The 17,832-nt window shown below is 55.8% G+C and overlaps 6 protein-coding genes across 6 annotated transcripts; 4 read left to right on the top strand and 2 right to left on the bottom strand.

The window, feature by feature from the left end:
- Positions 1-777: 777 nt before the first annotated feature.
- IE81DRAFT_320959 (hypothetical protein) lies at positions 778-2,792 on the top strand. Its single transcript, XM_025513188.1, has 4 exons — positions 778-1,441; positions 1,596-1,779; positions 1,929-2,015; positions 2,086-2,792. Exons 1-4 carry the CDS (start codon positions 1,258-1,260, stop codon positions 2,582-2,584), a joined length of 954 nt encoding a protein of 317 aa, XP_025371817.1. The 5' UTR covers positions 778-1,257; the 3' UTR covers positions 2,585-2,792.
- Positions 2,793-3,825: 1,033 nt separating this feature from the next.
- IE81DRAFT_362660 (putative PDA1-pyruvate dehydrogenase alpha chain precursor) lies at positions 3,826-5,833 on the top strand (the record flags this gene model as incomplete). Its single annotated transcript, XM_025516746.1, has 5 exons — positions 3,826-3,885; positions 3,962-4,285; positions 4,369-5,183; positions 5,261-5,308; positions 5,379-5,833. The coding sequence occupies 5 exons, from the start codon at positions 3,826-3,828 to the stop codon at positions 5,395-5,397; spliced, it is 1,266 nt and encodes a 421-aa protein (XP_025371816.1). The 3' UTR covers positions 5,398-5,833.
- A 959-nt stretch (positions 5,834-6,792) lies between these two features.
- IE81DRAFT_250893 (hypothetical protein) lies at positions 6,793-7,896 on the top strand. Its single transcript, XM_025511315.1, has 2 exons — positions 6,793-7,033; positions 7,143-7,896. Exons 1-2 carry the CDS (start codon positions 6,931-6,933, stop codon positions 7,841-7,843), a joined length of 804 nt encoding a protein of 267 aa, XP_025371815.1. The 5' UTR covers positions 6,793-6,930; the 3' UTR covers positions 7,844-7,896.
- A 480-nt stretch (positions 7,897-8,376) lies between these two features.
- On the bottom strand, positions 8,377-9,433 carry IE81DRAFT_286795 (GTP cyclohydrolase I; the record flags this gene model as incomplete). The annotated part of the gene is made up of 4 exons (XM_025511686.1): positions 8,377-8,679; positions 8,753-8,862; positions 8,935-9,129; positions 9,247-9,433. 4 exons carry the CDS (start codon positions 9,431-9,433, stop codon positions 8,377-8,379), a joined length of 795 nt encoding a protein of 264 aa, XP_025371814.1.
- Positions 9,434-11,705: 2,272 nt separating this feature from the next.
- IE81DRAFT_320955 (MFS general substrate transporter) lies at positions 11,706-14,004 on the top strand. The gene has a single exon (XM_025513187.1). It carries the CDS (start codon positions 11,980-11,982, stop codon positions 13,801-13,803), a length of 1,824 nt encoding a protein of 607 aa, XP_025371813.1. The 5' UTR covers positions 11,706-11,979; the 3' UTR covers positions 13,804-14,004.
- On the bottom strand, positions 13,875-16,243 carry IE81DRAFT_320953 (putative dihydrolipoamide acetyltransferase component of pyruvate dehydrogenase complex mitochondrial precursor). Its single transcript, XM_025513186.1, has 5 exons — positions 15,875-16,243; positions 15,632-15,789; positions 15,493-15,555; positions 14,233-15,425; positions 13,875-14,146 (listed from the first exon to the last, which is right to left on the bottom strand). Exons 1-5 carry the CDS (start codon positions 15,951-15,953, stop codon positions 14,134-14,136), a joined length of 1,506 nt encoding a protein of 501 aa, XP_025371812.1. The 5' UTR covers positions 15,954-16,243; the 3' UTR covers positions 13,875-14,133.
- Positions 16,244-17,832: the final 1,589 nt, after the last annotated feature.

The raw sequence follows: 17,832 nt of genomic DNA, 5'->3' as shown, positions 1-17,832 counted from the left end.
GTTCTAGACCTCCCTCTCCGCGCCCCTGTGAACTCAGAGCAACGACCCCGTGTGATCGGTAATTCGGGTTTGATGCGTCCGGCTGTCATGTCTCTGCTGCGCTTGCGACGACAAAAAAAATGAATAGACGATTTTCGAAAGCAGCTGAATATCTGGTCATAGTAGTGTCGTCTTGCCTTACCTCGACCTTCCGGGAGCGCATAAATGCCTGTGCGCGACGGAGTGTAGTCGAGGTGGGCGCTCACGACCACTTGCATCCACGCCAGAGCTACAACCTGTCGCAGGATCAGAGTCACAGGAGCGCTTTGAGCCAAATTGCTTTTGAAGCCGACTCTTGCCTGTCGCACCAGCTTAGGCTCTATTTGCTGCTCAAGCTTACCTTAAGCAGCTTGCCTTGCTCGCCTGCCACGAATTTTGGCTTGCGGTTGTGAAGTTGCCTAATGAAGCTTGAATCGCGGTTTCTTAGCAAGGAGGCTTATGTGCTACCTTGAACGCAACCTGATCAAATGTCAAGTTTTGAGGTTGTGATGTTTGATGGGGATCCAGCAAGAACGAAGAGTCATCAAAGTCCAAAGTTTGACTTCTGCCTGGCGTTGCACGTGACCAAGTTCTTGATCAGCGGGGGTCATGTGCCAAGCTGCAAGTTTGCGTCATGCGGTGAATGCACCCTGCAGCCATGCGGCGCGCTCGCACCGGTAACGCGTTGTGACGCCCATTCGGCGGCTCGATCTTTGGTTCCAACGTGCCTCGTACATCATCTCTCGTATCTGCAGCTTCCTTCCTGATGCGTTTGGGCCGTCGATCGCTTCAGCACCGCTTCCAGCCGCCAGCTTGCCGCGTTGGATGCGCAGGGCAGAGACTCTTTTGCCGTTCGCAGCAGGGTCTGCCCACGCAAAGAGCCGAGATGTGCACCGCTCCGCTTGTTGCGTCGCTGCACTCGCTGATAGAACGGTACCAAAGCGGTGTCGACGACTGCAGACGAGCAGAATGAATGCGGCGCTGCAAATTATGACGAGTGGCTGCCGTTGGGCAGCTCCGAGCAGTCTCCACATTCACGATTGATGCCTTCCGAGCGAGGAAGAATGGTGCTGTAAAACAAGACAGTGGGCAATCATCTACTTCCCACATCGATCGACTTGCGACTTTACCACCAACGTCGATGCCCCTTCACTCTAGCGAGGTCCGTTCAACTACGTAGGCTCCAGATTCATACCCAAGACCTCAAGTGACACCCCTTGGACACTGCCGCAGCTCACAATGCTGCCCATTCACGGATACTATTGGCTCGCGCCGCTGATCACATTCGCCTTTTGGTGCACGGACATCTTTGGTCTCTTGGGTCTGTGGGGTGGTAGGGACAACTTCGAGGGATACAGCAATGATCAAGCTACTGTAGTCTTCATCTCCGATGTGGGAGCAAGGCACAAGACGTTCTTCATCAGTGAGTCCACGTGGAAAATGCACGAGGCTTCAGGCACGGATCATGCGCGATCGAGACACCCTGCGAGTGGAAGACGCCGATCCTCAGATTTGCCAAGGGCAGCGGCTGGAACACCAAGCTGACGATTGCCCCCTTTTGCCCATCCCTCTGCCAGTCTTTTCGTCCTTATCAGCTGCCTTCTACATCCTCACTACGTTGATCGAGCGTCATCTTCGTCACCAAAGGCGTATTCCTGGATCTTTGAGGAAGCGCCAAACCCGCTACGACATCGTAAGCGTTGTCTTTGCCGTCATTGGTGCTGCTGCATTGGTCTTGCTTAGTGTCTTCGATGCGGTCAAGTGAGTCAAAAAACAGAGGCGTACATGCGCACTCAAAAAGCCGAGAATATTGGCGGCCACCACTCCTCGAGTGAATGCGTGCGGGGGCTTGGATTCGCAAAGATGCGAATGGCAGACGCTTACCTTTCTTGCCTTCCCGCAACTGCCAGCTACTCAAACGTGCACTGGTCAATGACTGTGGTGTTCGTAGCGGGTGTCGCAATCAGCGTGCTCTTCCAGACACTTCAGATCTTCAGGTCAGTTGAGCATTCGCTCCAAAGCGATCGTCTGCTTACCAGCTTTTCTTTTGTCTGATTCTCACGACAGCCTTTCCAAGTCGCACGATGACGAACTTTGGCATTTGCGTGCCATGGCAATTGTCAAGTCCATCCTGCTTGCCGTTGCCCTCGTCGTTCTCATCGTCTTCGTAGTGACCTACGGTATTTGCTCTGGAGACGCTCGAGAAGGGGACACGCGCTGCAATCGGATCGTCAGCGTGGCAGGAGTAGCAGAATGGACGTGCGCATTCATTCTCGCCCTCTTCTTCTTGACTTACACTGCCGATTTTTACCCAGCGAGAAAGACCGCTCAGAAGGGTCTCACGGAAGATGGAGAGTACGTCGCTGACAGAAACAGAGCCATCTTTGCGGGAGAGGGACACAAGCCCGAAGCTCCGTATGCGGCTGCTCGCGATCTCGGACCCAATGCTACGAACGAGCAGTACAACGACATTACTGGCAATTCTCACCTTAATGGACACACTAGCGATGCCACCTTGGCTGCACAGAGGGAGAAGGAAGCTGAGAAGGCTGCTCAACAGGCGTAATCAGATCACGCTTGTGGGCTCATCGCGTCTCAGAGGATCTCCAAGGTCCAACTCATCGCACACTTCATCATGTAGGGTGACACAACCCGGGATTCCCGTTTGTATATACTCTTAAGCTTGCGCATTCAAGACACGGAAAAGCAGCCACTGTTGTACACACAATGCGATGCAGACAAATATTGGGTCGAGGACCAATGTACTGCCAAGCGTGGACGTGACGGACGAGTGACGACCTCCTCTTGATCAGCAAATTGAGCTGCAAGGTAGCTTTGCAGGTTCAGCTAAGAAGAGTCTCGGTGTACCCTCGTTTGCCTTGCGAACAGAGCCACGGCGTAGGCCGCAATCTGGACTTCTGATGCGTGCTCGTCGTCTTGTTCTGTTCACCTGCCTGAGCGCTTCATGCCACCCACGACTGTGATGGCCTTGTCTAGGAGGCACGCGCGAGAGGGGGACCGAGCCCAAATCTCCACGCTGCTGCTAGGACTTGTCGTTGAGAGAACAAATTTCAAGACGTGCTGAATTGCAGATCGTGAGTCGTGAGTCGTGAGTCGTGAGCGACAGCTCACCACTCCTGTCGACATCAGCCAGCACCTGCATGACTCACGACTATCCACATCGCGGTGGATTATAATGGGTCTATGCTCTGCGATGTTCCTGAAGCTGATGCCAGCAGCAGCTGGGCGATGGCTCGTCGATCGTGCTCAAGGGTGGTGGAGCCGCGGCGGTCTGAGCAGGCCTTCCCCAAAGTTTAGGGATGCAGGCACCACAACAGAGGCATGCATTCTGTCGGGGACGAAGTCTCCAGCCGGCGTATTCTCGGCGCTGACGACAATAAGCCGTGACCGCGCTTCGCCGCGTCAGGGCGTGATGCGTGCATACAGCGGAGGAGCGCCACGCTTCCTTGTGCGCACGGCCTGACGCCCGCCGCCAACCTCGCAGCTGCTGCATATGCTGCACATGCGCTGCAGCCAGAGCGATGGGGTCGCACCAAAATCAAATCTTGCGTGAAGTGCAAGATGAATCGTAGCGATGCTGTTTGTGCTGTTTGTGCTGTGCGACAGCAGGGCCGAATGGCAACTTGCCTGCTGATCGTCAGGCTTCCAAGGCGCTGAAGGTTGTTCGCAAGCCCGCGCCAAACCTCCATCACTCCTTCTACTCGCTAAGCCGGGTCTCGACCTTCCTTGACCAAGACATCGACGCTGTCTCAGTCGAGCCCCATCTCATCCTGAGCTTGCTTCACGATGGCAGCTCTTCGCTCACCAGTCGGCGCTCTGCGCTTTGCTTTCAGGCAACCCGTTAGCGTGAGTTGTGGTTGTGATGCCTTGGCGAGATGTATTGCACCGTGCTGACTTGTGCAACTTTGATGCTTCATGACAGAGATTGGCCAGCCAACGCCCAGCATCGGCCTTCTACAGCACCACAGTCGACTCCTCGAACGCCGAGTCTGTGCACATCACTGCCGCATCCTCGTCCGCCACTGGTGTACCCTCGGGTGATAGCGAGCCATTTACAGTTCAGTTGGATGCCAACTCATTCAAGGCATACAAGACCGACATTCCTTCTCTGGAGATCGAGACCAGCAAGAACCAGTTGCTCCACTTGTACGCCGAGATGGTCAAGATGCGCAGAATGGAAATGGCTGCAGATCAGCTATACAAGCAAAAGCTGATCAGAGGGTTCTGCCACTTGGCCATCGGCCAGGTGAGTGCGGAAAGCTGAGCAGACACGGTGTCTGGGCGCAGCGATAGAAGCTGAGGTCCCGAAACTCCCCTTGATCTTCGCAGGAAGCCGTCGCTGTAGGCATGGAAGCTGGCATGAAGCCCTCCGACAAGTTAATCACAGCCTACAGATGCCACCCATTCACTGTGCAGCGTGGAGGAACGATCAAGTCCGTGATTGCTGAGCTCTTTGGTCGCGAGGCTGGCATCAGCAAGGGAAAGGGAGGGTCTATGCACATGTTCACCCCTACCTTCTTTGGCGGCAACGGTATCGTCGGTGCACAAGTGCCAGTCGGCGCTGGACTTGCTTTCGCTCAAAAGTATCTCGGAACTCAAGACGCCGTATTTGCAATGTACGGTGATGGTGCATCGAACCAAGGACAAGTCTTCGAGGCTTTCAACATGGCCAAGCTCTGGGATTTGCCGTGCGTATTCGTCTGCGAGAACAACAAGTACGGCATGGGCACGAGCGCGGAACGCTCTAGTATGAACACTCAGTACTACACTCGTGGTGATGTCATTCCCGGTATTCAGGTCAACGCGATGGATGTCCTGGCTGTTCAAAAGGCGACGAAGCACGCCTCCGAATTTACGTTGGCTGGCAATGGACCTCTCTTGATGGAGCACGTCACCTACAGATATGGTGGACATTCTCTGTCTGACCCAGGAACGACGTACAGAACCAGAGATGAGATTCAGTCCATGCGAAGCTCGTCAGATCCCATTCAGGGACTCAAGAGCAAGATTTTAGAGTGGGGTGTGGTGGACGAGGCGTCGCTGAAGAAGATCGACAAGGAAGCGAAGGAGGAGGTCGATCAAGCTGTGGAGGAGGCCAAGCAGAGTCCCGAGCCTGACGCAAAGGAGCTTTGGACCGACATTTAGTGCGTAAGCTTCGTTTTGACACGGCGCACAATCGTTCGCTGACTTGATCGCGCAATAATTTTCTTTGCGCTCGCAGCTACAAGGGCACCGAGCCAGACTGGATGCGTGGCCGCACTCTCGACGAGTGAGTAAGCTGTGTATCGTCACTCTTCTTGGTCATTGTGCTGACGACTGGATTTGACGCTGGATGATAGGATTCACCGCTTCCGTTGAGCGCGTCTCCCATCAACCCCTGTCACGACTTTGAATCGAGTAGAGCAATTGCATTGGCTTGCCTTTGACCTTGATACCACGGTCTGGTGTCAAGACCGCAAGTAAAGCGACCGCAGAGCACATACATTCTCTGCGCTGTGGTGTGCACCCCCCTCAGGACGGCGTGCTTCTGAGTCAGCACGCCGTTTGCAGTCAAGAATGACCTTTGCTCCCACCGCAACACGCACTTGCCTCTCACGCATGCGGAGATCGGCCCAGATCTGCTTCGTTCAGATCACGATGACCTCCGCAGTCACTCCATTGCGACACCGCCTCTCTCGCATTATCTAGTCGGCTCCGTGGCTGCCAAGTCCGCACGGCGACCTTTGTTGGTGCTTCTCGTCTGAGCTAAGCAATGGGCGGCCGAATCGAAGGGCGTCGCGGCAAGGGCAGTGCTCGGCAAGAGGAGGGCAGGCAGTTAGTTCATCTAGCATGGAATTGTCTGCTCTGATACGAAGGCGCCATCCCTCCCTAGCCTGACGTGTTGGACATGCTACGCGGTATACGAAGCGTTGCCAAAAGTCGCGATCACGCGATCATGGCCTGATTGATGCGGCCAGCACGAGTGACGACTCGAATTGCAATTTGGGTAACGGGGCATGCCGAAATGTGAGAGCTTCACGATTCGCAGCTTCGTGGCTAACTCTCAATCAAGACCCGTTGCACTTTGACTTCGCCGACACGTGGCTCGCGATGCCGCTCCTTGCACAGCCCTTGCCCAAATTGCTGACATAGATTGAAGGCCCCATACTTCTTACTCATCACGCTCTGGACTTGAAGCCAGAAACTTCAAAATCTCGCGGTTGACCCCGGTCTTTAGGCATCACCGCATCCCGCCTGGTCTCGGAGGTGATCACTCCATTAGGACTGCGATCCACGATGAGAGCTACAAGTTGATTCTTCATTAAGCACTGGTGTGTAATGTCTCACAAACCTCTGCCAAGGACTCAAGGTCAGCAAATCACGATGCATGGGCGTCAGAGGAATGATGCGATCGCAGTGATGGTCGCAAGCGTGGTCAAGTTGACGCCGGAGCTCGTGCTCGTCTCCTGGCTACCATCTCAAAGTGCGGGATGGACCCAACCACCTTCATTTGAACACAGTCAGCGGCCGCTCAGCTCTCCTCACAGCCTCTGCCGTGGTGTCGTGTCTCGGCTTTCGCTTCATTGCCACCCGCAGAAAGTGCCAGAGGCTGGCGCTTCGGCTCCGGTCCAGTGATCTTATTCCCTTGTCGAAATCGCAAAACGCTGGCGCTGGTGGCGGATGTAGCCGTCTATAGTAGTTCCGACATGCTATTGCTGGGCCAGTGATGTGAGTTGCGGCCGCGTCAAACAAGGAGTAGACCAGTGGCCTCTAGAGCCAGAACGTGCCTCTCGACAATTATAAAAAGGGCAGCTTCGTCTCCTCGACTTTCGCCCTTCTCTGCATCTCTAAGCAATCCCAGTATCGTGCTCAACACGCAACAGATTCAGTAGTACTTTCAAAGCTTGCAACATGCGATTCATTCAGCTGACCGCTTTCGTGGTCGTGGCCATGGCGCTGGTCAATGCCTACCCGACTGCGCTGCAACAGCGTGACATTGCCTTTGGCAAAGATGGTGAGTATTAGCTCAACGAGCCTTCAAGTAGGGCAACGAGACTCTCCATCCCGCAGCGCCTCGAGCTAGGCTGACCATTGACCTCACGAAACGCTTCTCGGCGCCCCAGTTCTCGAGGCTAGGATCAACGTTCCAACTCCTATCCTCGAGCACCCAAGCCCGGGTCTCCTTGCACGTCAGGTGCAGCCTGACACGCACCACGAAAGCGGCAAGCCCGATCCCCCTGCGAAGAAGGATAACCCTCACCCTCCCCCTACTCGCAGAGGTGAGCATGCAGAAGTCAAGCACAAGCCGCCACCGAAGACGTGGCACCCTCCTCCACCTCCTCCTCCATCGAAGAAGGAGAAGCCTCATCCTGCACCTCCTGCTGCTCGTCGAAGCTCTGAGCCTGAAGCTGAGCCACTCAAGGCGAAGAAGGAGAAGCCTGTTCCTCCACCCCCTGCTGCTCGTCGAAGCTCTGAGCCTGACGCTAAGCCTCTCAAGGCGCACAAGGAGAAGCCTGTTCCTCCACCTTTTCCTCCATCACCTGCTGCTCGTCGCAGCTCTGAGCCTGAAGCCGAGCCACTCAAGAAGGAGAAGAAGGAGAAGCCTCCTCATCCACCCGCTGTTGCTCGTCGAGCCTTCAAGACAGTCGACATGGCCACTACTGGCGCTCCTATCAAGAAGCGTGGCACGCACGACATCGAGTCCAAGCCTCCTCCTGAAGAGGTCGTCCCTGGCAAGAAGCCACCAAAGGTTTTGAAGCCGGCCCCGAAGGCGACCCCGCCTAAAATTCCTCCTCGTGGTCTTCGCGCTCGCAGCTTTGATTAGATGATAAAGAGCCTATTTGGGCCGCTCGTGACCCAAGAAGATCAGCTGCTCGCTGCACCACAAGACTCAACTTCTGGCTCTGACCTTTGCAATGGAGTGCGCTCGCTTAGCAAGATCTGTCGAGAAGTTGAGAGATCACACCCACACACGCCCCGTGTCCCACCAAGCGCCCCCATCTGCGAAATGACATCTTCCGCCCATCCCACCTTGCCAGGATGCAACTTGAGTGACGCAGAGACCGCGCGCGTTGCAAGTCTGACAGAGGTGATGTCTTGAGGTGCAGAGCGGGAGATCGTTGATTGCGTGGCATTCGAGTTGAATCTAGAGTACACGGGGAATTATCAGAGTGCTGCAAACATTTTTGAAGATGACGTGAAGATTTGGCCGGTCAGCCAGCTGAAAGATGGACTGGCAGTATCGCGGATCGCCACTCCTGACGACCCGTCTCGTTCCGCAGGTGGGAATGACGACTATAATGGCGCGCGTGACGATGCGGTTGACGCGATCTCACGACGACCGGAGTTGTTGAAGATCTACTTGCGATTGATAAGAGTCAAGAATTCGTGCCTGGTCTTTGCGCTATTCCTAAAGCAGCCGAGCATGCAGCTAGTGACGGTCGTCGCGCCTTGCTTTTGCACCCCACGGGCCGACATGCACATGTGCTCGCATTCGACCACAACAGCTACGCCTTGCGGGTGAATCGCTTCTTCTAGCGCTAAAGCCACTTGTTTGGTCAGACGCTCTTGCACTTGAAGCCGACGAGCAAACGTCTCTGCGATGCGCGCTAGTTTCGACAAGCCGATCACCAAGCGATTCGGCAGGTAGCCAATGTGGATCTGAGCGTCGCAGCGCGGACCAGATTATCAGCGGCAGCGACCCAGAGATCGCGCGACGAAAGGGCCAACTCACCTTACCCCTAAAAGGGACCAAGTGATGCTCGCACAAGCTCGAGATCTCGATGTCCTTGACGATGACCATCTCGTCGTGTTCTTCGTCAAAGATTGCATTTGAGATGACGTCTGTGTGCACGGTGAAGGTCAGCGAAAGATTGCGGTCACACGCGCCGATTTGCTGCCGCTCGCCAATCTCACCGCTTAGTCTCTCTTCGTAACCACGCGTCATCCAAAGCAGCGCTTTGGCATACCTTTCCGGCGTCCTTCTCAGGCCCTCCCGATCCGGGTCTTCGCCAAGGCACTGCAAGATGGTCCGCACAGCGCCTGCTAGACGAGCTGAATTCGCAGCGGCCTGAGCCGGCGTATGATTGAGCCGATCGAGGGTGGACTTGGCTGCGAAAGCGCAGAACAAACGTTGAGCGGATTAGCGTAGTGCGCACCGCTAGCCTCAGCTAGCAGCCCTCCTCGCGCACTCTACTGCCTTCTGAACACTTTCATGCAACAACTCACCTGGCCATCCTAGACCATCCTTGTCCATGACTGGAGTCCTCTGCCCGCTCGCACTAGCGCTCCTGAAGCTGTTCTGCCTCGATAGCAGCTGATTGTGACCAGCACTGGCGCCCACGGGCAAGATAGGTGGGCTGCGAAAGTTGGAGGCACCAGCAGACGACGACGAGCCAGCGTTGATGTTGCTCATGGATGCAGGCGCGTGTCCAAGGGCTGCAGCAGGCGAGCTGGCTTCCCTCATACTTTGTGTCAGGCTGAGGATGGACTGAGTGCTCTCGGACAATGAAGCGGGCGCGTCTAGACCCTCTCCAAGGAGAGCCAGGTCTTCATCTTCCGACTCCTCCGACTCCATTCCCGGACGAATCGCCTGGGAAGAAGCTGCGGCAAAGCTGTCCCTCTCCATTTGCATCTCCTGCAGCAACTGTGCTCGTTCCAAGTCTTCCAGAGCAATCGGATTTGATGGGCGCGCTGTGGATGCGAGGTCCTGGACTGCGCTCATGCTAGCATCGTCCGCGGCGCTTCTCTTGCCCAACCCATGAAAGGCGCGATTCAAACTTTGCTTGTCACTGCGCTTCCCTTTGGGTCTGCATCCACCTCCTGGCGCTCCTGCCGTTGTATTGTTCAGAGCCCGCGGAGAGTGCTGCTTTGCACTCGTGTATGCGCTCTCAGCCTCTAGCTGTTCTGCAGACGGGCCAGGGTTGGAGCCACAATCGAGACCGCTGTAAGCAGACGTGCTATTGTTTGCAACGCTCTTAGGCTGGGATGCATCGCTGATGCCCACTGTGCTGCCACTGAGCTCGTTCAGACGGCGCGCCTTGTTGTCCTCGGCATAGCCGGGCGTGTTGGCGGATGTGCGATTTGGCCTCAGCGAAGCATCTTCCAAACCAGCTTGATCTAATGCTTGCGCGAAGAAGGAATCGAAGAAAGCTCGGCCTGGATTGCTCGCACATTGCGTGGATGCTGCATCTTGGGACGGATCTTGCGCAGGAGGCGGCATGTCGGACAAGGTTGGAGTGCAGACGTCCGTGCCCTGTGCTCACAAGCCTGGATGAAGCGATGGATCGATCTTCTGGAACTTAAACGCTATAGCTCACCGCTATCTCGGGCAATGCGGTGATAGGGTCGCCGGTAGCCATGGAACAAGCAAGAGGTGTATCGTGACTCAAAATGCAAAGCCTGAGGAATCTTAATCACGATCAGTATCGTGAATGTGTGAATCAAATGTGAATCACAACATGGATAATCTTGAATCTTGATTCATATCGTGAATATCTCGAGTGTGCACCTGATCGGTCTTGCGCGCAGTCACAAGAGTCAAAGCGAAAGTCCAAAGTGAAAAACGGCGCTTCTTTCGCCTTGCACGGCCCCATTTTTTTCGTGCTGGGACACGTGCACTGTGGGAGCGGGCGGTGTAGCTCATCACGTGACCAAATCCTGAACGGGTCTGATTCGACGTACAGAGCGGCGCGGCGTCTCCATACAAATACGGTGGAGCATAACCTCGTGACGCGACACTCTCATCAGAGGAATTTCGATTCAAGATTCACGATTGCTAAGACGCATGACTCGCATTCGTGGAGCAGCCCGAGGCGGACATAAAGAGCTCTCCCTGTGAGCCTTACACACGCACCGTCGGACGATTCATCCGCGGCTAACCGCGGATGAATCGTGAATCGTATCGAATGCGTTCACCCGATCTGTATAGCCGCAAAGCCCGTCGCTCACGGCACATGTGCACCTGCATGCTGACAGCGCTACTGTACACCGAGCAGTGTCCCATGAATTAAGCTGACAGTGACTCAAGACTTCAAAACTTTTGCGCCAAGACTTTCAATGGGTCGCCCGCCATCATGTGGAGGGCGTTATTGCTCGGACACGCGTATGCCGGCGGGCACGGGCGGGCCGATGAGCGCAGTCGAAAATGCTGCATGCATGCAGCATGGCCGCGGTCATCTCAGGCGCATCCGCCGAGACTTGATTTTTGGTTCACATCAATGTGTGAATCGTGAATTGATTGACGAGATACGCGCGATCTCGCGAGCTTCGTCCGCGCATGCTTGCTTGCATCAGCAGTCACGAGTGGCCGCGAATCGACATCGCCGCAAGCAAGCGACGCAGCGTCATTCTTCGTTTGACTTGACTCTTGATTGATGCCCGAGCTCGGCCCCTAGCTGCTGCTGCCGCTCCCGTTGCATGGATTCCGAATCATTTGGATGCAGGGTTTGACGTTTTTGCCGTCAATTTGGCCGCCTGCCGCTTGACTCTCCTGCGGCGTGCCGCGGCTCGATCGATTCAGGCAGTCACACCCACGCAGTGCCGCGGCCCTCAGACGACGGTCGACGGAGTCGTGAGTGATGCTGACGACACGCGCATGCTGGATCCGCACGTCATCAGCAGCACCGCTGCTGTGGAGAAGAAAATATGAGCTCGCTGGCGCAGTATACTCGTGACTCACCGACCGACAATCGTGAATTTCCTACTCACGTTGAGGGTGGAAGGATGCGAGCAAGCATCATCCGCATGCACCAGCAAAAAGCGTGGCTTTTCTTGTGAATGACATCGATCGACGATTGACTCGATCGACGAATGGGGGAGCGCGTCTTGACTAAACGCACTTATAAAGAGGTCGGCACCTCCACTCGTACCCTTACTCCCGCCAGCAGCATCTGTGACGCTGCATCTTCACAGGGCTGCCATCCTCGCGGTATCCCTCACTAGCACCACCCGTCACCCATCATGTCGTCTGCCGCTTCCACCTCAAACCCCTCCCTGCCTCCGCCTTCGCGCTTCGGCGAGACAGCGGCAGGGTCAATCATCTACCTCCTCTCTGGCAAGAAGCTGTTGCGCGCACCAGAAGAGAAGCAAGGCTATGTCGTGCCCGAAAAGTACAAAGTGGGCGCTCCTACAGTAGCAGATGAGCGAGCGAAAGAGAAGCTGTCAATGGGCCAAGCAAGTCCTGCAGCCGAATCCAACCACAGCGAAAGTGGGACTTTGAATGGAGGTGCAGCCCGTGCAGAGCAACTGAAGCCGGCCGACGTTGAGAAGGCGGCCTTAGCAGCCAAGGATGATCAAGCCAAGCAGCCAGGCGATCAGAGCGAGGAGAAGCAGGGTGCAGATGTTGGTCAGCTGCACAATGGCGGGGATTACACCCTCGTCACTTGGTACTCGGACAGCGATCCCGAAAATCCGCGCAACTGGCCGCTGCTCTACAAAATTTGGGTCACTGCTCAGATCTGCATGGCCACGACCGCCATCTACATGGGGTCCGCCATCATCTCGCCGGTCACCGAGGACCTCATGATGGATCTCAATTGCGGTCGCACAGCCGCTGCTCTGACCATCACTCTATTCGTTTGGGGTTACGGCATCGGACCCTTGTTCCTCAGTCCCATGTCGGAAATTCCAGCCATCGGTCGCACTTGGCCCTACATCATCAGTATTGGCCTCTTCGTCCTGCTCCAATTCCCTTCCATCTACAACTCCTCCCTGGGCGCTTTGTTGCCGCTCCGATTCGCCGCTGGCTTTGTCGGAAGTCCGGTATTGGCAACAGGTGGAGCAACAGTCGGCGATATTTGGGACATGGAATCATTCTCCATCGCGCTGGGTCTTTGGGGTCTGTCCGCTGCGTCTGGTCCAGCCCTCGGCCCATTGATTGGTGGTTTTGCCGGACAGGCAAACGGCTGGCGATGGTGTCTGTGGCCTCTGCTTTGGGCAACAGGCGGCGTTTGGCTCATCATGTTCTTTCAACTCCCCGAGACGAACCACTCCACCATTCTCTCTCGAAGAGCAGCTCGCCTGCGCCGAGTGACTGGCAACCAGAAACTCACCAGTCAAGGAGACCTCGAAGCTGCGGGCATGACACTCGGAGAAGTGGCTCAGATGACATTGGTCCGACCGTTCATCTTGACCTTTGCCGAGCCTGTCGCCTTTGCAAATAATCTCTTCATTGCATTCATCTACGCCGTTCTGTACTGCTTCTTTGAGGTCTACCCGCTCATCTTTGCAGAAAGGCATGGTTTCAACCCTGGAGAGCTTGGCACTGCATTCTTGGGTATCGTCGTCGGCGCCGTCATCGGAATGGGCATCTACTCAATATTCGTCATCAAGTACCTCAACCCACGTTTGCGGTCTGGCGAACACTCTCCAGAGGATCGACAAATCATCGCAATGGTTGGAGGTATCTGCTTCCCCATCTCCCTCTTCTGGATCGGATGGACAAGTTTCAGCTCCATTCACTGGATCGTGCCCATTCTAGGCAGCGGACTTTTCGGCATGTCGGTCTTTTTCCTCTTTCAAGGCATCTTGGTCTACCTAGCACAAAATTATCCCAGATACGTAGCCTCCATCTTCGCAGCCAACGACGTCATGAGGAGCGGTCTGGGAGGCGCTTTCCCGCTCTTTGCGAGCCAGATGTTCTCTGCTCTCACTGTGCAGGGCGGTTGCTCGCTCTTGGGAGGCTTCTCCCTGCTCCTCACCCCTATCCCCTTCGTGCTTTACAAGTACGGCCCTCGTCTCCGTGCAGCCTCCAAGTGGGCCGGCATGTCCGAGAACGAAGAGTAGACGAACGGTCTGCGAGACCGGTGCGAGCTGTGGCCTCACATGCTCGACCCTCAGAGTAGAGCCTTCATCCATGTAATTACACCTACCGTGTGCATCATGTACCTACAATTCTTGACGGACATCACACTCAATGGACGATGCTTCGCATAGGCTGTCGTGCCCTGCCTCTAGAATGACACCTAGCAAGACTGTGGTTGGATCATCAGCTTCCGGCTGCAAGATCAAATCACCCGTCGGCTGATCGCTCTTCGATCGGATTGCTTCTTTGTCATGAGTACATCCAAGGTCTCTCAAAGGGCGCCTTGCGCGTCTAAAAGCGGTATGAAAAGCTTACAGCATGAAGCTGAGAGAGAGCGCACAGGTGAGGGAGCATATCAGCACAAGCGGCCGCTTCGATCAAAGCTGTCTCATTCAAATCCCTGTCCTCACCTCAAAGGATTCTCCAGCGCGTCCTTGAACGCCTTCATCCATCTCGCTGCAGTAGCGCCATCGACGATGCGGTGGTCAGCCGAAATCGTCGCTTGCATGACGTTTGCCTTTCTCCAGCCTTGCTCGGACGAGTCATCGGGAACAATCCTAGTGTCTGTGCCTCCGATGGCGAGGATGCACGCTTGCGGGGGATTGATGATGGCTGTAAAGTGCGTGATTCCAAACATTCCCATGTTGGAGATGGTGAAGCTGCCGCCTTGGTACTCCTCCGGCTTGAGTTTGCCGTCCCGGGCCCTGGCAGCCAATGCTTTCGTCTGAGCGCTGATGCTTGCCAGACCCGTGCCACCAACATCTCGCACAATGGGGGTGATCAGACCAGTCGGGGTGGCCACGGCGATGGAGATGTCCGCCTTCTTGTAGCTCCTGATAAAGTCACCATACCATGCTGCATTCACCTCTGGTACCTCTCGCAACGCGACGGAGGCGGCCTTGGTGATGAAGTCGCCCACGCTTAGCTTAGCTTGCTTGGCCAATTGCTTGTCTCCACCGGCCTTGGCCTCCGAAGCTGCATTGAACGCTGCTCGCAATTGAAGAACCTTGTCCATCTCAACATCGATCGACACGTAGTAGTGCGGCAGCTGCTGCTTGCTTTCGGTCAAGCGAGACGCAATCACGCGTCGCATGGAGGAAACCGGCGTGTCCTCGTAATCTGCGGAAGAAGAAGGGGCAGGTGCGGGCGCTGAAGGCGCAGCAGCGCTCTTCGAAGGAGCCGAAGGGGATGTGGCGGGTGCTGCTGCTCCTGCAGCCTCTGGCTGGTAAGCCTCGACATCCGCCTTGATGATTCTGCCCTCAGGACCTGTGCCCTTGACCTTGCTCAAGGGAATGCCCTTCTCCTGTGCAATTCGCCTGGCGACTGGTGTAGCGATGACGCGCTCGCCTTCATTTCGCACCGGCGCGGAACCTGACGACGAGGCAGCTGGCTGAGAAGCAGGAACCGGCTCCTCCTTCTTTGGCTCACTCTTGGGAGGTTCAGGTGCTTCTGGCTTTGACTCTTCTTTGGGCTCGCTCTTGGTCTGGGACGCGTCCTTCTCAGCCTCTGCAGCGAGTGCATCGGCACCTGAGATGTCGTCGCCTTCCTCGCCGATGATCGCGATTGGGGAGTTTACAGGCACTGCTTTGCTGCCATCGCCGACCTGAAAACACAGATTGGCGCCTTAAGCAAGACTGTCATGTCACCCAAAGGTCAAACCTGTGCCTCACAATGATTTTTGCCATGATTCCGTCCTCTTGCGCCTCGACATCCATCGTGGCCTTGTCTGTCTCCTGTTCGCGTAAGAATGAAGGCATGATCAGTCGCCATCTATCCGCTGTAGAGCTGGTTCAGCTCGATCGCACTCACGATCTCCAGGAGCACCTCTCCAGCTGAGAAGCTCTCTCCAGGCTGCTTCTTCCAGGCTGCGATCCCTCCTTCCGTCATCGTCGGACTCATGGCGGGCATGTTGAACTTGCTCAGCGCCTCGACACGAGATGACGTGGAGAAAGCAGCCGCTCTGACGACTGTGTTGATATGTTTGGCAAATAAAAATGAGCAACATGGTATGCGCTGGTTCTCGGCTGACGTCGCCAATGATCGCAGACTTACCATTGCTCGAAGCCGCCACGATCCGGGGGCTGACCAGCCCACTTGCCCTGGTGGGCAACCTGCGCACAGCAGCCAGCATCGCGATTCAAGAAAGGTCGCCTACGCTTGAAGGTGTTGAAGGGTGCTCGAGTCGAGGTGCTGAGAAGGACGTGAAACACCTCAGGGCGACTCCGACTGTTGATGTAACCTGACGCTAGTGAGCAATCGAGGAGTGAAGAGGGGCAGGGATGGCGTGTAGACGATTGATCAAGAATTGCTGCTGACACCTGCTGCAAGTGATTTCGGTTGCTGCCTTGAAGGTCCAGCTGGACCTTGAGCACGCATGAGACTCACGACTGCCCCGTAGATCTTCCAAGAGAAATGATGGGGTTGTCGCCAGATCCACTTCCCGTCGCCTACGCAGCCGTATGCAACCCAAAATCCACAGTCACGAGTACACACCCTTCGTGCTGCTGCGTGGCGACTTGACCTTGCCGTCACGGAGCGGCCTCCGCTGCATGCATGCATGCAGGCACCGCCCACAGGACGGCGCACTTGGGTTTGGTGCATGCCATGACGCGGCGGGTGCTCGGTCAACCGATTCCATCGCATCGCATCGTGCTGCGCGGGCAGAGCGCGCACATACTGACCCCGTCCATCAGCTGTGCCCGTGCGTACCTGCTCACCGCCAAAACTATTGAGCGCAGAGACCACGTGGCTATCTCTCTCTCTTCTCTCTCTCTCTCTCTCTCTCTCTCTCTCTCTCTCTCTCTCACACAATCTTGAATTCTAATCGTGTCACGTGCATCATTCATATTGAATTTCCTCTTCCACAAGCTGATGCGTGCGCGGTCTGCGCGATCATCGGGCCCTCGGCACAAATGCTGCGTGCTGCTGCTGCTGGCGATGCATGGACGTCATCGTCTTTGGCTGGGTGTCAGAGCATGTGTTATCGGACCCGAGGCCTTTTGTACATCACCACACCGCGCCTAGCTAGCTTGATTGATGACGTGCCCGCGGCAAGTGAGACCAAAGCCGCGATCAGCAGCACCTTTACTCTTCACTCACGACTTGCTCCTGCGACACCCATCAGCAAATGCTTCTCACGCTCAGCCAGCAGCAGCAAGCTCGGCAACACGCCTTTTGACTCCGAGTGAAGTCCTTCGAAAGGGCGAGGACGCTTGAACCATCTTCTGCACCACTCTGCACATACTCGTGACTGACTGCACACGCGCACGAATACTCACCGACTCCTACGCGACTTGTCGACTTTGCATCGCATCATCCTCGACATTATTCAACTTCCATCTCAGTATGTTTTGAATATCCACACTCTTACCATTGCTACGCTGCCCCGTCTCATCGTCGCGTCGCCACGCCGCGACTGCCAAGTCCTTTCACCACCTTTGTGCACTCAGCAATCGAGGTCGAAATCAAGCTTCAAAGTGTCGCTGCCTGGCGTGCAGGTGACCACTAATGTCTCCATAGATCGAATCGAAGCATCACGTATCCCCGAAATCTTTCACGCTGACTTTTCGCGACTGCAACGGAAAGGCCAATAGCAGTGCGACTCGGTGTGCGTACCTTAGAGGCGCTAGCATACTGTCGACGTCTCAGGCCAGCGCCTAGTGGATGAGCGCTACGCTCGTTGATCAAACAGAGAGGCATGGGCAACACACCTTCTTCGGAGCGGGAGGGACCGCCAGGCGCAGCCAACCCTCAACAAGGGGACAGACTCAGACGCTACAATGGTCTTCCACCCTATCCTTCTCAGCCTTCGGATCTGCCCGGCGGTGGCCGAGGCGCCACGACCGCGCAAGGCTCCGACGATCGATCTCCATCACCGACGTTGAGGCGCGCGAGCACCACCGGAACCCAGCCTGTCTCTCGATCTCCCCGAACATCACGCACTTCGGCATCATTGAGGCAGGCCGCAGAGCGCGCAGCTCAATTGAGTCCAACTCGTGCTCGAGCGCGAA

Source organism: Ceraceosorus guamensis (assembly GCF_003144195.1).
Source record: "Ceraceosorus guamensis strain MCA 4658 unplaced genomic scaffold IE81scaffold_9, whole genome shotgun sequence".
NCBI lineage: Eukaryota > Fungi > Basidiomycota > Exobasidiomycetes > Ceraceosorales > Ceraceosoraceae > Ceraceosorus > Ceraceosorus guamensis.
Note: the sequence above shows the minus strand (reverse complement) of the source record. Positions and strands in the feature narration are given on the sequence as shown.

What these genes read in the sequence shown, in the direction of transcription:
- IE81DRAFT_320953 (XM_025513186.1), bottom strand. Translation starts at nt 15,953, where the DNA reads ATGCTGGCTGCTGTGCGCAGGTTGCCCACCAGGGCAAGTGGGCTGGTC. An exon ending in GAGAGGTGCTCCTGGAGATC is followed by an intron (nt 15,556 to 15,631) that starts GTGAGTGCGATC and finishes TTACGCGAACAG; the next exon opens with GAGACAGACAAGGCCACGAT. An exon ending in GAATCATGGCAAAAATCATT is followed by an intron (nt 15,426 to 15,492) that starts GTGAGGCACAGG and finishes CTGTGTTTTCAG; the next exon opens with GTCGGCGATGGCAGCAAAGC.
- IE81DRAFT_320959 (XM_025513188.1), top strand. Translation starts at nt 1,258, where the DNA reads ATGCTGCCCATTCACGGATACTATTGGCTCGCGCCGCTGATCACATTC. An exon ending in AGTGTCTTCGATGCGGTCAA is followed by an intron (nt 1,780 to 1,928) that starts GTGAGTCAAAAA and finishes CGCAACTGCCAG; the next exon opens with CTACTCAAACGTGCACTGGT. An exon ending in CAGACACTTCAGATCTTCAG is followed by an intron (nt 2,016 to 2,085) that starts GTCAGTTGAGCA and finishes TTCTCACGACAG; the next exon opens with CCTTTCCAAGTCGCACGATG.
- IE81DRAFT_320955 (XM_025513187.1), top strand. Translation starts at nt 11,980, where the DNA reads ATGTCGTCTGCCGCTTCCACCTCAAACCCCTCCCTGCCTCCGCCTTCG.
- IE81DRAFT_250893 (XM_025511315.1), top strand. Translation starts at nt 6,931, where the DNA reads ATGCGATTCATTCAGCTGACCGCTTTCGTGGTCGTGGCCATGGCGCTG. An exon ending in CATTGCCTTTGGCAAAGATG is followed by an intron (nt 7,034 to 7,142) that starts GTGAGTATTAGC and finishes TCGGCGCCCCAG; the next exon opens with TTCTCGAGGCTAGGATCAAC.